Below are 20,665 nucleotides of genomic sequence, written 5' to 3' on the forward strand. Positions count from 1 at the left end.
TAGATATACACAGAATTGTGTGTCTAAGTAGATATACACAAAATAAAGTAGATACAAAATTGCAGGTCTTAGCAAATATACACAAATTTGTATGTCTTAGTAGATATATGCGAAATACCTTTTCACATCTGATTGAGGAATGCCACTCAGGGTTAGCAAGGGCCTTGAGATAGCCTTGAATTACACCTTGGGCCTTGAAAAGCCTTGAATTTCATTCTGGGCCTTGAAACCCCTGGAAAATTGGTCTACAGCCTTGAAAAATCCTTGAGTATTATTAAGGTTTCATTATGATAAGTGAAACCCTGGCCACTGATCATTTGGATTCAACTTTGTCTACCACCTCCCCTACAGACGTTACTGTTTTAATAAATGTTTGATAAGAATAATAACCATGTCAAGGTGAAATTTGATCAAGTGGATAGTTATAAGTTGGTTTTTTGTTCTCTTGTTTCCTCTCAAGCTGACTTAGATGACAGGTAAAATGGGCCTTGGATATTTGATTAAGACATTGAAAAAGCTTTGAAAAGGCCTTGACATTGGTTTGACATAATTTGTATGAACCCTGCCACCCGACCACACAATACTTACTTATGATTATGATTCCTTTAGGGGTTTTATTTGGAGATAAAAAAGATAGGCTTGTACATGTTAATCTCATAAAGTTTTGTAGCATTTGTCATGTGTACGTTAAATTGGATTGTTACCATCGTGTTAATTTTTTTTTTCAGATTACAAGATCAAAGCCTTGAATCAACGTTTTCTGGTCTGCAATCCATACCAGAGATGGAATCAATGTTACAAATGATCAGTTTCTATGTGAAAACGGCCAAGGAGAGACTCGCTCAGAGTATAGGTAGGTTAAACGGCCAAGGAGAGACTTGCTCAGAGTATAGGTAGGTTAAACGGCCAAGGAGAGACTCGCTCAGAGTATAGGTCACTCAGAGTATAGGTCACTCAGAGTATAGGTAGGTTACAAGTTTTTTGAAAATATAGTATTTAAGGTGATTGCCTACACCTACCATCAAAATTTTGCTGTGTATAGAAAAAAATCATTTTATATTCAGTGATTATCTAGGTCATGAAGAGTCGAAATTTGAAAGAAAAAAGCTAATCTCAATGTGATGGGGGAAACACTGAATCAAGAATTCCATGCTTTATAAGTAAAGATAATTTAGTTTGCTATTAAATATAAGTGATTGTGTTTTGCAACCATCTTAAGCACTGATGACAGGTAAGATTTGTAATGGAAACTTTAAAAGTTACAAAAAATATATGTCATGAATGAATTGTCTGTAAAACTCATGGATGCGTTCTTTACTTCGAGCAACACAATTTTTGTTTGTTTGACCAGATGCCTCTGAGGATCCCCTGGCTGCTTTGAAGGGATTTCCATCTTTACAAAAATTAATGACGCTGGCAGATGACATTCCTCACCTGTATGCTGTCTTCGTTTTCAATTCTATTTATCACTCCAAGCAGGTAATATTTGTCTTCATTGTAGTATATTGACCAATAATGTTGAATGAACATATACTTTTGTTTTTGGTCACACTTTTAATTGATATTTTACCTGGCTATTCTTCTTAATTTGAATACTAAAATTTTTTGTTTGTTTTATGATCGGATTACCTAGGTAAGTAATGTTTTGATGGCAAGTTCCTGGGAAGGGTTTTGTGGCCTGACTGATCTCCCTTTGGACATCCCCGGAGCCAATTTCAGTATGAGTGACTTTCACACAGAACTGTGCTCCCTCAATCTCACAGCCCTGGAGATGGAGGCCGCAGCATACCAGGCTGTATCGTTTGGCCTATTGGTAAGTTATGCTGTCTCTAAATACACCAAAGCATGCTTTTTAGTCTACTGCTTAGCTCCGTTTTCTCGAAACAATGTACTTGTTTTAGAAACGTATCTAAGTACAATTGAACTGATTAATTTTTTTCATGAGCCAGTCAACGACGGGTCGTATTATGGTATGCCTGTGCTGTCCATCGAGCAATGTGTAGAAAATGCAAGAAGTTTTCTATTTGTTTATTCAATTTCTCTTAAGATTTTGCACATTACAACTAGAAGCAATTATGTTGAGCATATTACAGGTTTTTGGCTCGTGTTTCAACCATTGGTATAACGACATGGTATAATGTTCAGGTAAAGCTCATTTATTAACAATGTTTTGTTAGCACTCTCTTACCTTTATATCTACAGATTTTTTTGAAACTCGCTACAAATATTCTATATCACAATAGCTTGAACAAGTTCGTGTTACGGAAATCAAATATTATTCCAAACTGGGAACTTAAACTTCCAACATATCTATCTCATTGCTTATCGCTACATTTTCCTGTGGTAGCTTTTCCAGTGACGGCATATCATACTCCTGCTTGCAGAGCTCTTGGTTTTTTGTTGTTGTTTTTTTTTAAGGAAGAAAAAACTTGATGAAGAGATATTTTCATGGAAACAGTTCATACATGTTTAAAATGTATCTCTTTTTTTTTTGTCATTTTGTGTTTTCAAAATTTGATATTCATTTAAGCTTTTCTTAAAAACTAGTTTGATATGGTTACCACAACCAAAGTAGTATATCTTACTGTAACTTTATTTAAGACCACTGTTCTATTCCAGAATTACACTGCAGATGTTACAGATACAGTGGTGAACATAACACAGTTGAGTGAACAAATCACAGAGATGTTCACCCTTCTAATCACAATAGAGAACAGCACGACGGAGGAGGAAATGATACTGCCACGCTTCCTGAACTGGACCGTGTGGGAACAAGTTAACACCAACCTTCTCAGTGTGATTACACATCCAGACCGGCTAATGAAGTAGGTATCCAGGGTACTCATATAGGTCCTCCTGGGATATCAATCTATGTATCTATTGTATATATGTAATATGGTTTGACACGACTTTTGGAATTTAAGCTGGTTCCTTTACCTTACAGCCTAGTTACATATACATCCGAGAATGCTGGTGAGTTGCTGACCGTGTTTATGGGACCTGATATGCAGGAACAGCTTCGTACACAGTCAATTATATATGGTATACTGGGTGTCTTCATGGATAAACTGGACAATCTAAGTAATAGTAAGTACATTGTGACAAGTTTTTAATTATTATTTAATTATATATAGATATATATTATAATAGATATATATTATATATATATAATATTATTCATTAGGAGAACACAATTTACTTATAATTAGGTTGATAGCCAGATAAATGTGGGATAGTGATGCCATGTAACTGATGAGTCATACCTCACTATTCACAGTCAAATGTCCGAGGTGGGGTAAACTACAAAAACACTCATTACAACAAGAGGTAGACTGCAAAAACACTGATTACAAAATAAAAGCTATGAATTAAAATACTTACTGTGAAATGCAACTGTATATGTATATCTATATATATTTAAATTTAGCGGTCCACTGAGATTTATTTAAATTCAACGGTCCATTGAGATTTATATAAATTTAACGGTCCACTGAGATTTAAGTGCATTGAAATGTGAATGCTTACGGTATTTTATTCACTTTTTAGAAACTGTTTTGAATTTTGATGAAATACTGGCCAATGACACAGAGACATTAAAACTATGGAACATCATAAAGACTCCTGGAGTACTGGAAATATTGATGTTTTCTGGAAACTCACAACAGGTAAACATAGTTTATGTTTGTGTTTGATGTGTAACCCAGGTACACACATTGATGACATATAGTTCCCTCTGAATAAAATGTATTGTGTCCCCAAATTTAAGATGAATATTTTCCTTTATACTTTACTTTCATGTGTTTTAAGTTCTGTAATTTCAAATTAGCAAGACTTCATACAAAAAACTTAGTCAATAGTGAAATCTTGTCATACTAAATACAGAATAATTGGTATAATTTCAGTTTTTTTTCTTCAAATGTCATTCTCATCCCTGTAACTTTGTAATAGCTCAGATTTCAGTTTGTTTGTGCTGTTTTAGTTCACCCAGCTGCTGATGACAGAGAATGCAACTGAAGCTCTCCTAACTATCTGTGATTCAAGCACCAACCTAACGTCCCTCATCGCAGTACCGAGCGGTGTACAGATGGATCTTCATCAGCTCCAGACTGATTTCTGTCAAGTTAGATTTGACCTACTGGAACAGGAGTTCATGGAGGAAATCATGATGGTTATCAATAAGGTACACATGTGTTGGTTGACACATTCAAATTAGGTGTAGTGATATAAAATGCGAAAAGTCACTATTTAATATTAAAAAATTAGATAAGTATTTCACTATTATTAAATTTATTCAGTCTGAAACAATGATGTGCAAACCCATGGCAGTGAGAAGCATTTGAAACTTTAATTTTTTCAGTTTAATCCATAAACTAAACAATCATGGACTATATGCTTGTAAGTATGTGGCACGTTGCCATGTACATCTAGCCAAACATGTCAACAACTAACTGGATATCACTGTTACTGTCAAAGTTCAAGTCCCTTGGTCTGGAATGTTTCTGTAAAGCAGACTGTTATTAATGATTGCCAGTATTGTAAATGTGTTCTCTTATATAGGACCTCTAGATATTAAACAGAAATGCATTCTGTGCGACAGATATTTTTCAGTTTGTCAAGTAATTCCTGATGATGCAAACAAAAAATCATGTGAGAAAAAAGAAAGTAGTTTGGTCAAAGTTCAAAATCTCAACTGATCAAGAGTGGAAGATCATTATACCACCAGTGGTATATCAATATAATATCCAAAAGTCAGCATGTTTACGCAATGGTCCGAGAGTGAAATAACACAGCATATTATCGTAGAAATATTTTGATCCAATCTCTGCATAATAGTAAAGATATCACAAAAATCCTGTAACAATATAGTCAAAAAGATAAAAAGCAATGGCTAAAAAATCAATCACAAAATGATATGCTACCCAACATGTATATGACATATCTGTATGATGTAGTGTTAAAGTATTGCTACACCAGTCAAGTCCAAGTGACGGTTGAAGTGTGTCCAGTTGTGTAAACGGGAAGGCTACACCAGTCAAGTTTAAGTGACGGTTGAAGCGTGTCCAGTTGTGTGAACGGGAATGGCTACACCAGTCAAGTTTAAGTGACGGTTGAAGCGTGTCCAGTTGTGTGAACGGGAATGGCTACACCAGTCAAGTTAAAATGGCGGTCGAAGTGTGTCCAGTTGTGTGAACAGGAATGGCTACACCAGTCAAGTTTAAGTGACGGTCGAAGTGTGTCCAGTTGTGTGAACGGGAATGGCTACACCAGTCAAGTTTAAGTGACGGTTGAAGCGTGTCCAGTTGTGTGAACGGGAATGGCTACACCAGTCAAGTTAAAATGGCGGTCGAAGTGTGTCCAGTTGTGTGAACAGGAATGGCTACACAGGTCAAGTCCAAGTGACGGTCGAAGTGTGTCCAGTTGTGTGAACAGGAATGGCTACACAGGTCAAGTCTAAGTGACGGTTGAAGTGTGTCCAGTTGTGTGAACAGGAATGGCTACACAGGTCAAGTCTAAGTGACGGTTGAAGTGTGTCCAGTTGTGTGAACAGGAATGGCTACACCAGTCAAGTTTAAGTGACGGTTGAAGTGTGTCCAGTTGTGTAAACAGGAACATGTCACAGTAATTTTAGCATAATGCCTTAATATATTGATAGATACTATTGGTAGTTTTACTGACAAAATGTTGCTCATGTTTTTTGTCAGTATATGGACAACAGCACAAGTTTGAGCTGGTCAACAGTCACATCCCAGTATGTACGAATGTCCAGCTGGATAGAATACTGGTCGGAGAACGCCCCGATACTAGATCTACCTTCCCTGACTAATCTACAGGCAGTGTTAGAACAGCAGTATGGCCAGGGACTGATGGACTGGTCATGGTCAGTATTTACCTCTCACTGTAGTAGTTTTTACTTACAGTTCACCTTCTACAAATATTTCATAGGTTTTTGATTTTAATGTCGGACAGTATTGATCTTAAACTCCTGTTGTTGGTGTTGAATTTGATTTAGAGTTACTAGTTACAGCTTAAATGTAATTTTTTGGGGTTTTTTGGTTTTTTGTTTTTTTTATTTGTTTATTTTTATTTTAGATTTGATTAATAATGAATAAAGATTGTTACTTGTCTAACTCCTGAATTTGAATCAGTTAGAAATGTTGTGATTGGCTGTACACCAGTTTGTGTTGTTTTTTCCTGATTTTGATACAATTTGTGTTAACTACAGGACTAACATGTTTGGTCAGACAATGGGCCCCATCACAGATCCAGATATGGCGAAGGCTATAGCCACAGTGAACTTGATTTTAGAAGTGGTCATCAATAGATTGGACCATCTCACTGGTCAGTATTTCACACTGTAGGAAATATTTACAGCATTTTGTTTCATTGACACTGTCTCTACTTGCCGACAAGAGCCCAGTTGTTTAAATGGTGATTAGGCACACTTAACAACAATATAAAAATCCTGATAAATCATTTCTGGTAAAACAAACTTGGCAAAATTTTATGAGACTATCACTCCTGTTGGTCTCTGCCTAATTCATGAATACACCAGGAAATGAGATTTTCTCTAATCGAGTGATTAAGCTAATCACCTTTTGAACAACTGGTCGACCACATTATGTTATTGGCTACGTTGGTAAAAAACTTGAATATAGAGAATGATACGTATATGTTGTCCTTCTAAACTTCATTTACATTTTGGGTTACATCTACTACCTCATCCAGTATTGAATTGTAATCTTCACAAGTCGAACACCACTTTCTCATTTAATAAGAATTCTAATAATCATTTGTTTTCTGTTTTAGATACTGTTAGTTTGAATACAGTCCTTATGAATGATACTGATCTGGAACACACCATGCAAGCTTATCTAAACATAATTCAGTACAGCACAGACCTCCTGTCACAGGACAGTGACCTCAATGTGGAACGGGTAAGTCACCTGTACAGCACGGCCGTCCTGTCACAGGACAGTGACCTCGGTGTGGAACGGGTAAGTCAGCTGTACAGCACGGCCCTCCTGTCACAGGACAGTGACCTCGGTGTGGAACGGGTAAGTCACCTGTACAGCACGGCCCTCCTGTCACAGGACAGTGACCTCGGTGTGGAACGGGTAAGTCACCTGTACAGCACGGCCCTCCTGTCACAGGACAGTGACCTCGGTGTGGAACGGGTAAGTCAGCTGTCGTAGCACTGTACAGCACGGCCCTCCTGTCACAGGACAGTGACCTCGGTGTGGAACGGGTAAGTCAGCTGTACAGCACAGACCTCCTGTCACAGGACAGTGACCTCAATGTGGAACGGGTAAGTCACCTGTACAGCACGGCCCTCCTGTCACAGGACAGTGACCTCAATGTGGAACGGGTAAGTCACCTGTACAGCACGGCCCTCCTGTCACAGGACAGTGACCTCAATGTGGAACGGGTAAGTCACCTGTACAGCACGGCCCTCCTGTCACAGGACAGTGACCTCAATGTGGAACGGGTAAGTCACCTGTACAGCACGGCCGTCCTGTCACAGGACAGTGACCTCGGTGTGGAACGGGTAAGTCACCTGTACAGCACGGCCGTCCTGTCACAGGACAGTGACCTCAATGTGGAACGGGTAAGTCACCTGTACAGCACGGCCCTCCTGTCACAGGACAGTGACCTCGGTGTGGAACTTGTAAGTCAGCAGATTCTCATGGTGAGAATTGTTTTATTATTCGTTGCACTGTGATATCCTAATTTGGATGAGGAAGCATAAATTTCTGTGTGAATATATTGTGGGTTTTTTTTTTTTTTTGTAAGGAAGGAAAATGCCATGAAAGTGTTGTCAGCTTCCTTTGTGTTGATGATACAAAATTTTCTCTGTCTGGATTTAAAATGTTCAATATGAGTATAGAAGTAGTTCTTAGGAAAACATAGAATTGAACATCTGGATGTTTTCTGTTTTAGTTGTTACAACTGATAGAGAACGGGAGTGTTTTGATGTCGATGTGTCAGAGTTCCTCTCTAGCCACATATCTCTCAAAGAGTGGACAGGCTACCAACTTAACCACCAGCATACAGACTGCCATGTGTATAAACCCGGAGGTTTTCATGCAGAACCTACAGTCACAGGCCGAGGCCACCTACATAGAGACAGAAGTATGTTGTTATCCCACCAATACAGTAAAACAGTTCAAAATCATAGTCATAAAGTACATTAATTAAGGGTCAGGTGATATAAGTAATATATTGATATATGATTAAGGGTCATGTGATATATAAGTAAAACATTGATATATAATTAAGGGTCAGGTGATATAAGTAATATGTTGATATAAATACATTAATTAAGGGTCAGGTGATATAAGTTAAGGGTCAGGTGATATAAGTAATACATAAATTAATGGTCAGGTGATATAAGAAATGTGTTGATATATAATTAAGGGTCAGGTGATATAAGTAACACATTAATTAAGAGTTAGGTTATATAAGTAATACATTGATATATAAGTAAGAATTGGGTGATATTAACATTAACAGCTGATGAGGATATGGAACAGCTCTGAGCCATTAGATGTGAGCTGGAACGACCTAAATGATAATGTGGAAAATATGACACGGCTGCTGATGTCACTCCTTGAACAAGAGCCGATGGTAGACATGGGTGCTTGGAACCTCTTTGGTAACTTAAGTATGCTGATGAAGTCTTTTGAGGACTTTCTACAAGACCCTAACAAGTGAGTAATACTTCTGATGTTGATAAATAACAGACTCCTTAAAGACCACAATATTTATCAATCTGATATCTTGGTCTCAGTTTTCTGTGCCAATTTGAAAGATCATTTGTTCTCTTCCTATAAATTTGTACTGACAAACATTAATTCATATGCCAAATTCATGTGTACGATAATTTGCTCCTGACTATATGATGGGAAATTTCTTTTCACAGATTGATTGAGATGTCATCAAGTTTGAATCCTCTGATGTCGACGGAAGTTGATCCTGAGTTAGGTCCATTCCTTGATGTGTGGCAACAGATCTACTCAAATATGCATTTGATGATTTCTTCTGTACAAGGTAACTTACTACTCCCCACCCTGCCTCCGGGTAACTAAGATGTGTTGGTCGTAGCCCCCTACTTCCCACCCCCACCCCACTTCCCACATAGATAACTTAGACCTGTTAGTCGTAGCCCCCCAACCATGGTGTTGGCCCTATCTCTGGATCTTGGTTTGATGAAATTACATAGTGACAATACAGAGAAAAAATTAATGAAAATATGATTGTAAGTACAAATGTCTCCCCTCCCATTCTCACTCAACCTCCTACTCTCACTTTCCACAAAGGTAAGGTTAAATATAACAATAGTTGTAGATTATGTTGATGATTTATGTCATTATAGGAACATCAGGTCATAAGCCTACATTTAGTAGTCATCATGTTGATGTCAAATGTCTTCACCTAAGATGTCACACTAAACCCCTCAACAGGATTTTGTCACACTTGATGTGGGAGAGTAGATATATATGTCTATGTTCGGTCCTGCTCACTCTTTATTTTGATTAAACTCTCTTTTTATACACCATTATATTACGTACATCAGGTGGGAAACCATTAAACAGCAGTTTGGTCCTGAGTCTCTTTAATGTCATGTCATCACTGGATCCTAACTATGGACAGATGGTGAGTACTACACTACGGACTTGGTAGCTAGAAAATAGTAATGCCCCTGTATACCATAATATCATGTGTTTAAAGCCTGTGTATGATATATATCTCTAGAACCCCTGTATACCATAATATCATGTGTTTAAAGCCTTTGAATGATATATATCTCATGAGCCCCTGTATACCATAATATCATGTGTTTAAAGTCTGTGTATGATATATATCTCCTTAGCCCCTGTATACCATAATATCATGTGTTTAAAGCCTGTGTATGATATATATCTCTAGAACCCCTGTATACCATAATATCATGTGTTTAAAGCCTTTGAATGATATATATCTCATGAGCCCCTGTATACCATAATATCATGTGTTTAAAGCCTGTATATGATATATATCTCTAGAGCCCCTGTATACCATAATATCATGTGTTTAAAGCCTGTGTATGATATATATCTCTAGAGCCCCTGTATACCATAATATCATGTGTTTAAAGCCTGTATATGATATATATCTCTAGAACCCCTGTATACCATAATATCATGTGTTTAAAGCCTGTATATGATATATATCTCTAGAACCCCTGTATACCATAATATCATGTGTTTAAAGTCTGTTTATGATATATATATCTCTAGAACCCCTGTATACCATAATATCATGTGTTTAAAGTCTGTGTATGATATATATCTCTAGAATCCCTGTATACCATAATATCATGTGTTTAAAGCCTGTGTATGATATATATATCTCTAGAACCCCTGTATACCATAATATCATGTGTTTAAAGCCTGTGTATGATATATATCTCTAGAACCCCTGTATACCATAATATCATGTGTTTAAAGCCTGTGTATGATATATATCTCCTGAACCCCTGTATACCATAATATCATGTGTTTAAAGCCTGTGTATGATATATATCTCCTGAACCCCTGTATACCATAATATCATGTGTTTAAAGCCTGTGTATGATATATATCTCTAGAACCCCTGTATACCATAATATCATGTGTTTAAAGCCTGTGTATGATATATATCTCTAGAACCCCTGTATACCATAATATCATGTGTTTAATGCCTGTGTATGATATATATCTCTAGAACCCCTGTATACCATAATATCATGTGTTTAAAGCCTGTGTATGATATATATCTCTAGAACCCCTGTATACCATAATATCATGTGTTTAAAGTCTGTGTATGATATATATCTCTAGAACCCCTGTATACCATAATATCATGTGTTTAAAGCCTGTGTATGATATATATCTCCTGAGCCCCTGTATACCATAATATCATGTGTTTAAAGCCTGTGTATGATATATATCTCCTTAGCCCCTGTATACCATAATATCACGTGTTTAAAGCCTGTGTATGATATATATCTCCTTAGCCCCTGTATACCATAATATCATGTGTTTAAAGCCTGTGTATGATATATATCTCCTTAGCCCCTGTATACCATAATATCACGTGTTTAAAGCCTGTGTATGATATATATCTCCTTAGCCCCTGTATACCATAATATCATGTGTTTAAAGTCTGTGTATGATATATATCTCCTGAGCCCCTGTATACCATAATGTCAGAGTATCAAGTTCTACACACGATTAGAATTTATGTGACCCTCTGTTCAGTTCGCCCCAGATTATTCCATACTTGATATCAGCATGTGCATGAAGAATAGATATTTTGATCCATGTTTGAAAATGATGATTTGTTTCCACAGTAACCATTTGCATATCAACCCAGGCATGAGTCGCTTATTTCTCTCATGCTTTAGAGATCTGACATAGTTTATTGACACCAGACTGATATAAACATCAGAATAATTCAGATTGCTGTTAGTTCAAGTAGTTCTGGTTCATCGACCAGTGATAATAATCATATAATTATACCCCTGCAACGAAATATAGGGGGTATGCTGGAATCGGCCTGGCCGTCTGTCGTCCAATAATCTTGTCCCGACAACTCCTCCTAAACTGATGGGCCGATTCCAATGAAACTTCACACAAATATAAAGGATCATGTGTAGATGTCCATGCAATTATTTTTCTCAAAGTTTTGGTTGCTATGGTAACTGGTCACTGTGAACAGGTTTTCGGTTAATTCCTGATAATTATTTTGTCTGAACATCTCCTAATTTGTTTGGCAGATTCCAATGAAATTTCACACAAAGAGAGAAGACCATGTGTGGATGTGCATGCAGCTAATTAAATTTCAAAATTATAAATTTGTGGGCCGATTTTCACAAAACTGCATAGGAACGTAGGGGAACATTTGTAGATATGCATGCAGCTGTTTAAATTCCAAAATTTCAGTTGCTATGGTAGCTGGTCATTATCAACAGGTTCTTCTTGTCCAGACAACTCTTAAACTGGTGATCTGATTCCAATTAAACTTAATATAGAGGGCCATGTGTATATGTGCTTGCAATTTTTTTTCTCAGAATTATGATTGCTATGGTGACAGGTCATTATAAACAGGTTTTCTGATAAAGAGCTATATAACCCCTCAGTACTTTTGGTGATTTTATATTCATCCAAAGTAAACTTCTAGTAAAAATTCAAGAATACTATAAAACTGTACTCTACAAATAACAGAGGGGGGGGGGGGGGGGGGGAGCAGGGATATTAGTCAGCCATCGGCTTACAGTTCTAACTGTCCTAGGCTTGAGATATATAAACACCAGCATAGTTAAGATATATAAACACCAGCATAGTTATTACAAAGTATTGTACTATGATAATTTATTGAACAATAAAACTGATTTTAAAAAGCCGATGACTTTTTCAGTTTGAAGATGTTGGACAGCATGCAGATGTTCAGGCATTTGTGTGTGACGTGGCATCCCTGAATGGTCACCTTCCTGGTGAGGCAGCAGCTATACGTGATGCATTGTGTGGTTACCCAGGCAACACCTGGCAGAACCGACTCGAGCAGGTGTTCGGCACCAACGGTACCGTTCCGGGTCGGTTGGTGGAAGTGGTAGGTCAAAGATATCATTGAAGTTGGTACACAGGGGGCAGCATTGTTCTTTGTTAAGATTTTGCTCCCAACCATTAATGTTCCTCTGTTAAATTATGCAAAGTTGTAAACTTTGTGTTCTTAGATTTATACACTGAACTGAATAAATGAATTATGGTACACATTTTGTGATACAGACCATATAGCCATTTTGTCCATGTTTATGCATTCATTATTGTAATTTGATTTATTAACAGCTTCAGACAGTTTTTCCACAACACTTTACAAAGTCACCTGCTATGACATGGGGAGAGTTGTTTGACCAGATACAAAATTTAACAGAAACAACCATGTTATTGAATGCTAACCATACTGAGGTACTGATGGAGGCAATTCTGATGGCCCTGGGAGACATGACCCAGTCAGACCAGACCATTGACAGGTAAACTTTACACTGTTACATTCACCAAATTTTATATTCGGGGTTAATTTATTAGCTCACCAGATCCAAAGGATCAGTCAGCTTATGTCATGGTGCAGCGGCCATCGTCTGTCAACATTCCCTTTGAATCGCTACTACTCCTGAAGGCCTTAATAGATTTTTGATGAAATTTTGTCAGGAGCATTATTGGGCAAAGTAGATCTAATGTATAAACGGATGATGATTAAATTGAGTTTGAATAAATTTGGCCTCAAGCAGTATTAGGCAAAGGAGATCCAATGTTGGGTCCCTTGGGGCAGGAGTTGGGGGGAGGGGGTGGCAATCTTATAGGGGAATGTTGCAAAAAAGAAAAGGAAAAAAAAATTTCTTTCCTCTTGAACAATGACTGGATTCGGTCCATATTTGGTTTAAACCATAGTAAGAAGATGCAGCAAAAAGGTAGAAAAATAATTGTTATGTAACTTGAAATCTAATGTTGTATAAAGTCCAAGATCAGTCTGATCCTGAAATGGTCGGGTGATTTCCTGTCTACATCACTATGTGTCCTTCCGTAGGTAATTTGTCTGCCCAGTCTGTCATGGCCAGCATTTATAAGATTTTGTAGGGCCACTGGGTCACATGATATGCGAAGTCAGTATTTAATTATCGTGTTGCTTTCTGTCCATAAAACCAGACTGGCCTTCAAATTAATGGGTCTCGTACCCTATTATTAGCCCACCAACATCAGATGGTAGGCTATTCCAATTGCCCTGAGTCCGTCTGTCGTCGGTCTGTAAACAATCCTTGTTTTCACCATTTCTTGAAAAGAACTGGAGGGATATTCCTCAAACTTCCATGTATAGGTTCCCTTTGGTCCCTAGTTGTGCCGTTTGAATTTAGATTTTTGATCAGAAAAGGAAAATGGCAGACAGACAGCTCTCTTGGATTTTGAGAATTGAAGAATGTTATTGCTAGTTCTAAAAAAATACTGGAGGAATATGTCATGTGTAGGTTCCCTTTGGTCCCTAGTTGTGCTATTTGAATTTAGATTTTTGGTCTGAAAAGGAACATGGCTGACAGATGGTTTTGAGAATTGAAGTTTATTATGGATAAGTACTGGAGGGATATTTCTCAAACTTTACATGTAGGTTCAATGTGTTCATGTTATCAGATCAGTAAAAGGAAAAACACAAGAAGATAAAAATAGAGAGAAGATCAGTCTGACATTGAACCTATAAAGATTATTCAATGGTGGGAACCAAGATCCCTCTGGGATCATTATTTCCTATGGTCTAAAAAGTGGCCAGTATCTTTCCTTACCTTCATAAGCCTGTCGTCATTAAAATTGTATGGCCACCTTGTTTCTTATTGATATCGCTGTTATACTTACTGACTAATTGAATCCCTGAGGCATTTTGTTACATAGAGGGGTGGGCCCAGTAAGGGAAATTGCAAGTTGTCCTGAATGTCTCTATAGATTTTGATGAAATTTGGTCTGGAGAATTATTGGACAAAGGAGCCCTAATGTTGTATAAATGGAGGATGTGAGTCCCTAGGGGCTGGAAGGGCAGGGCCCAATAGGGGAAATTAAAGTAAATCATTTAAGTCACTACTAAACCTGAATGATTGAATAGATTTTGATGAAATTTGGTCTGGAGAATTATTGGACAAAGGAGCCCTAATGTTGTATAAATGGAGGATGTGAGTCCCTAGGGGCTGGAAGGGCAGGGCCCAATAGGGGAAATTAAAGTAAATCATTTAAGTCACTACTAAACCTGAATGATTAAATAGATTTTGATGAAATTTGATCTGGGGCATTATTGGGCAAAGGAGATCTAATGTTGTATAAATGGAGGGTGTGAGTCCCTAGGGGCTGGAAGGGGAGGGCCCAATAGGGGAAATTAAAGTAAATAATTTAAGTCACTACTAAACCTGAATGATTGAATAGATTTTGATGAATTTGATCTGGGGCATTATTGGGCAAAGGAGATCTAATGTTTCATAAGCGGAATGTGTGGCTCCCTTGGGGCTGGAGAGAGGCAGCCAAATAGGGGAAGTACACTTAAAAAAAAAAAAATTATTATTATTATTTGTTAGAAGAAGAAGAATGACAGGATTTGGTCCACATTTTGTTTGAACCATGGTTAGTAAGGGCAGCAAAAAAGGTAGAAAAATAATTGTAGTATAGCTTATATAAAATGATTACCAGGGTACTGAAATATCTAGGTGTGCGATGCAGGACCTCTGGGCCACTTGTTATATTAGGGATAATATGATTTATATTGTGGATCACCCTACTTTGAGTTTTAACTGAGTTTTAACTGTGAGTGGTAAGATGTAGGCAATCTGGTCTTCTTGAATGTTTTCTTATTTCAACATGTGTTGTACACAACAGCTCCTTAGAATGGCTGAAAATGATAGACGATGGCACTTCAGGAAGTTCAGCCCAAGGACTCTTGACCTTCCTCACAGAGATTAACAAATATCTTAACCGACAGATTCAGCTGCTTAAAGGTAAGTAAGTCCCATGTACAGGTCCTATACAAGCTATGTGAGTCTCGTGTACAGGTCCTATACAAGCTATGTGAGTCTCGTGTACAGGTCCTATACAAGCTATGTGAGTCTCGTGTACAGGTCCTATACAAGCTATGTGAGTCTCGTGTACAGGTCCTATACAAGCTATGTGTGAGTCTCGTGTACAGGTCCTATACAAGCTATGTGTGAGTCTCGTGTACAGGTCCTATACAAGCTATGTGAGTTCCGTGTACAAGTTGTACAAAAAAGTAAATGAGTCCCATACAGGCCCTGAGGCCTGGGAAAATTAAGAGAGAGCCCTATACCTTCTCTTTTAGCTAAATAAAAAAAAGCTAAATATCATTGTAAATTAATGATAAATGATGGTTTTAATAGAGAGCCAAATTTAGTCTCCCTTTCATAATGTTGATGATGAAAGCCTGTAGTGACTATATAATGTACTGGGGGCCGCAGTGGCCGAGTGGTTAAGGTGTCTCGACACTTTATCACTAGCCCTCCACCTCTGGGTTGCGAGTTCGAAAGCTACATGGGGTAGTTGCCAGGTAGTGACGGTAGGTTGGTGGTTTTTCTCTCGGTACTCCGGCTTTCCTCCACCTCCAAAACCTGGGACGTCCTTAAATGACCCTGGCTGTTAATAGGACGTTAAACAAAATAAACCAAGTCCAATGTACTACATTTGTTTGTATACAACTATTGTACAGTTGACCCAGGTCACAGAGTAACACTAAAATAAACAGATATTTTAATGATTAAATTGTTGATGCTGCTGAAACATTTCTCCGATTATTCCAGATGATGGCGGTAGCATCCCTTTGTCTGTCCTATTGCCTAACAGCACCCTGCTGGCTAACCTACTGGAACAGTTGAATCATGAGACTGCTGCGGGTCTCTTAACGGCCTACATTAACCCTGACCAGGTAGGTTACACATCGCACCACTCTTTCTTACTATATATTTACCATTGAAAAAAACAATAAATCTCTTGTTTTATATAAATTTTAGGAAATTATTTCACTGAATTTTAAGTTATTAACAAAGACATTTAATTCTGAATCTTGAATGAATGAATGTATCTATAAGCAGACTTTTGGTACCTGGTATGTCACCACCAGTGTAGGATTCGAGTGGGATGTTTCAGTGACTACATTGTCACCTTCATCAGACAAATGAATATAGACTTTGGTGTTAAGTGTACACGGTCGTAATCAAATCATCAGGACTTCCCGTTGACACCTTAATCTATCTACACTGAGGTGGCTAACAGTATACATGTTGATTCGGTTAAACTCTGAAGAGAAATTAATTCGGCTACTATGCGTAGAAATCATACAATGTTTGTGATATAGGCCAAACTTTTTTTCACATTTATACTTACCAACTTGAAGAAGATGTTTGGTGATACATACTTACCAACTTGAAGAAGATGTTTCGTGATATGGCTGTATCCTAATGCTGTTGTTATCTTTCAGTTTTTGGAGTTGACACTTACTGATAGATGGATGGAAGTGGTGTGTAATGTCAGTCTGTTCGAGCGGACATTTGTCTTCCCTAATGGCACAAACACCCAGAAGATCCAGAAGGATCTGTGTGCTGATGCTCAGAGTCAGCAGTCTGTTGTCGGTGAAATTCTTCAGAGGCTGAATATGGCTGATGTTTTGACTGCGGTAAGTTCCTGTTCACACAACTCGTTTTTCTGTTGTTATACTTTGATTTAACAAAGTAGGATAATTAAACCTTCATTTCCCACCTGATAATGTACAAGTATTTTAATAATGACAACTTTCAAAGGTCAAGGTCACTTACTGAGAAATAACTTGGGGATAAAATTAAAATAAATTATATACCTATAATACCAGTTAGTTTACACCATGTACAAATTTAAATGTGAGCTTATGCCATGGCGCTGTGTCCATCATCTATCCATTTGTCAACTTTTCCTTAAATCCCTGCTAGTCATGAGTGCCTGAAGGGATTTTGATAAAATTGGGTCTGGAGCGAGGGATATCAAAGGATGTATAAATGAAGGGTGTGGCTCCCCTGGGGCCGAAGGGGCAGGGCCCAATAGGGGAAATAGATGTAAATCATTTACATGTACCATAAATCCCAACTAGTAACAACTGAATGGATTTTGAAGAAATTTGGTCTGGAGCATTATTGGCCAAATCACATCTAATGTTGTATAAACAAAGGATGAGGCACTCTTGAAGTGTGAGAATGGGGACTGCCTATATACATGTATAGCAAAAAAAAGCCCAAAAACTTTTTTCTTTTTCAAGAATAACAGGATTTGATCCACCTGTAGTTTGAACCATTGTTGGGAGAGGCAGTTCAAAAGTAGGAAAATATTAGAAATATCTGGTATAACCTAAATTAAAGTATTTTGCCATTATTACTGAAATATCCAGGTGAGTGATGCAGACCCTGGGCCTCTTGTATATAACTTAAATTGCTGAGTATTCCAAACACCAAAATATGCTTCTTTCACACAAAAACCATTTTCTGAAATCTGTTATACCACAATCAAGTTGGTAGGCACTGGGACTTCTCATCTTAGTTTTTATAAGTCTAACTTATACTGAGTTTGTACAGGTCTAACTTGTCTTATACTGAGTTTGTACAGGCCTCAGACCTACAGTTTTTATAAGTCTAACTTATACTGAGTTTGTACAGGCCTCAGATCTAACTTGTCTTATACTGAGTTTGTACAGGCCTCAGACCTACAGTTTTTATAAGTCTAACTTGTCTTATACTGAGTTTGTACAGGCCTCAGACCTACAGTTTTTATAAATCTAACTTGTCTTATACTGAGTTTGTACAGGCCTCAGACCTACAGTTTTTATAAATCTAACTTGTCTTATACTGAGTTTGTACAGGCCTCAGATCTAAATTGTCTGATACTGAGTTTGTACAGGCCTCAGACCTACAGTTTTTATAAATCTAACTTGTCTGATACTGAGTTTGTACAGGCCTCAGATCTAACTTGTCTTATACTGAGTTTGTACAGGCCTCAGACCTACAGTTTTTATAAATCTAACTTGTCTTATACTGAGTTTGTACAGGCCTCAGACCTACAGTTTTTATAAATCTAACTTGTCTTATACTGAGTTTGTACAGGCCTCAGACCTACAGTTTTTATAAATCTAACTTGTCTTATACTGAGTTTGTACAGGCCTCAGACCTACAGTGTTTATAAATCTAACTTGTCTTATACTGAGTTTGTACAGGCCTCAGACCTACAGTTTTTATAAGTCTAACTTGTTTTATACTGAGTTTGTACAGGCCTCAGACCTACAGTTTTTATAAGTCTAACTTGTCTTATACTGAGTTTGTACAGGCCTCAGACCTACAGTTTTTATAAATCTAACTTGTCTTATACTGAGTTTGTACAGGCCTCAGATCTAACTTGTCTTATACTGAGTTTGTATAGGCCTCAGACCTACAGTTTTTATAAATCTAACTTGTCTTATACTGAGTTTGTACAGGCCTCAGACCTACAGTTTTTATAAATCTAACTTGTCTTATACTGAGTTTGTACAGGCCTCAGACCTACAGTTTTTATAAATCTAACTTGTCTTATACTGAGTTTGTACAGGCCTAACTTGTCTTATACTGAGTTTGTACAGGCCTCAGACCTACACTTAACAGAGCATTTCATACTGCTATATATTGGGTAAAAGTGATTTCTGATATTGTCAAGTAAGAATGGATAAGTAGTAAGATTTTCCATTGTAGTTTGATGACTGGATCATGGGTAGGCCACCAGTTGTCACCCTGAATGACACCTACATGTGGCAGGCCCTACAACACCACATAGAGATGCTGTTATCCAACATAGAGAAGATGACAAATCTCGAGCTCTCTACTAACGGACTGGAACAATGGCTGGCACCCATCATGAAAGCCTTGGAAACCTTGAGCAGACCTAATCCTGACAGGTATATCATGAAATTATGAAAGTATTTGGTAAAAAGTTGAAAAGTTCAGAAGGGATTAAAATAATAACAAGGTAAAGTAAAAGAAGAAAATCACTGAAGGTATAGAAAACAAGATAATGAGATATTGAGTAGCATCAAAGTTAATTTTATTTTTGTGACGATGTAGGTCACCATTTGATATTTCTGTACTGACGATGTAGGTCACCATTTGATATTTCTATACTGACAATGTAGGTCACCATTTGATATTTCTGTACTGACATGTAGGTCACCATTTGATATTTCTGTACTGACGATGTAGGTCACCATTTGATATTTCTGTACTGATGATGTAAGTCACCATTTGATATTTCTGTACTGACATGTAGGTCACCATTTGATATTTCTGTACTGACGATGTAGGTCACCATTTGATATTTCTGTACTGATGATATAGGTCACCATTTGATATTTCTGTACTGACGATGTAGGTCACCATTTGATATTTCTGTACTGACGATGTAGTCACCATTTGATATTTCTGTACTGACGATGTAGGTCACCATTTGATATTTCTGTACTGACATGTAGGTCACCATTTGATATTTCTGTACTGACGATGTAGGTCACCATTTGATATTTCTGTACTGACGATGTAGGTCACCATTTGATATTTCTGTACTGATGATATAGGTCACCATTTGATATTTCTGTACTGACATGTAGGTCACCATTTGATATTTCTGTACTGATGATGTAGGTCACCATTTGATATTTCTGTACTGACGATGTAGGTCACCATTTGATATTTCTGTACTGACGATGTAGGTCACCATTTGATATTTCTGTACTGACGATGTAGGTCACCATTTGATATTTCTGTACTGACGATGTAGGTCACCATTTGATATTTCTGTACTGATGATGTAAGTCACCATTTGATATTTCTGTACTGACATGTAGGTCACCATTTGATATTTCTGTACTGACGATGTAGGTCACCATTTGATATTTCTGTACTGACATGTAAGTCACCATTTGATATTTCTGTACTGACATGTAGGTCACCATTTGATATTTCTGTACTGACGATGTAGGTCACCATTTGATATTTCTGTACTGACATGTAGGTCACCATTTGATATTTCTGTACTGACGATGTAGGTCACCATTTGATATTTCTGTA

The 20,665-nt window shown here is 37.5% G+C and overlaps 2 protein-coding genes across 2 annotated transcripts in view; both read left to right on the forward strand.

The window, feature by feature from the left end:
• The window catches only part of LOC117322444, a 42,291-nt gene extending 41,324 nt beyond the window's left edge, over positions 1 to 967 (forward strand). The window contains exon 23 of the mRNA XM_033877365.1: positions 729 to 967. Coding sequence (XP_033733256.1) covers positions 729 to 897 — 169 coding nt within the window. The 3' untranslated portion in view covers positions 898 to 967. The remainder of the gene's footprint in view (positions 1 to 728) is intronic.
• Positions 867 to 20,665, forward strand: part of LOC117340061 (phospholipid-transporting ATPase ABCA1-like) — an 81,581-nt gene continuing 61,782 nt past the window's right edge. The window contains exons 1-20 of the mRNA XM_033901830.1: positions 867 to 893; positions 1,352 to 1,479; positions 1,634 to 1,813; positions 2,620 to 2,825; positions 2,945 to 3,087; positions 3,547 to 3,665; positions 3,980 to 4,180; positions 5,703 to 5,878; positions 6,224 to 6,339; positions 6,808 to 6,935; positions 7,939 to 8,130; positions 8,512 to 8,708; positions 8,921 to 9,048; positions 9,575 to 9,654; positions 12,439 to 12,630; positions 12,867 to 13,051; positions 15,426 to 15,544; positions 16,358 to 16,482; positions 17,035 to 17,229; positions 19,298 to 19,500. Coding sequence (XP_033757721.1) covers positions 1,408 to 1,479; positions 1,634 to 1,813; positions 2,620 to 2,825; positions 2,945 to 3,087; positions 3,547 to 3,665; positions 3,980 to 4,180; positions 5,703 to 5,878; positions 6,224 to 6,339; positions 6,808 to 6,935; positions 7,939 to 8,130; positions 8,512 to 8,708; positions 8,921 to 9,048; positions 9,575 to 9,654; positions 12,439 to 12,630; positions 12,867 to 13,051; positions 15,426 to 15,544; positions 16,358 to 16,482; positions 17,035 to 17,229; positions 19,298 to 19,500 — 2,957 coding nt within the window. The 5' untranslated portion in view covers positions 867 to 893; positions 1,352 to 1,407. The remainder of the gene's footprint in view (positions 894 to 1,351; positions 1,480 to 1,633; positions 1,814 to 2,619; positions 2,826 to 2,944; positions 3,088 to 3,546; positions 3,666 to 3,979; positions 4,181 to 5,702; positions 5,879 to 6,223; positions 6,340 to 6,807; positions 6,936 to 7,938; positions 8,131 to 8,511; positions 8,709 to 8,920; positions 9,049 to 9,574; positions 9,655 to 12,438; positions 12,631 to 12,866; positions 13,052 to 15,425; positions 15,545 to 16,357; positions 16,483 to 17,034; positions 17,230 to 19,297; positions 19,501 to 20,665) is intronic.

The sequence above is a fragment of the Pecten maximus genome, chromosome 1, assembly GCF_902652985.1.
Source record: "Pecten maximus chromosome 1, xPecMax1.1, whole genome shotgun sequence".
NCBI lineage: Eukaryota > Metazoa > Mollusca > Bivalvia > Pectinida > Pectinidae > Pecten > Pecten maximus.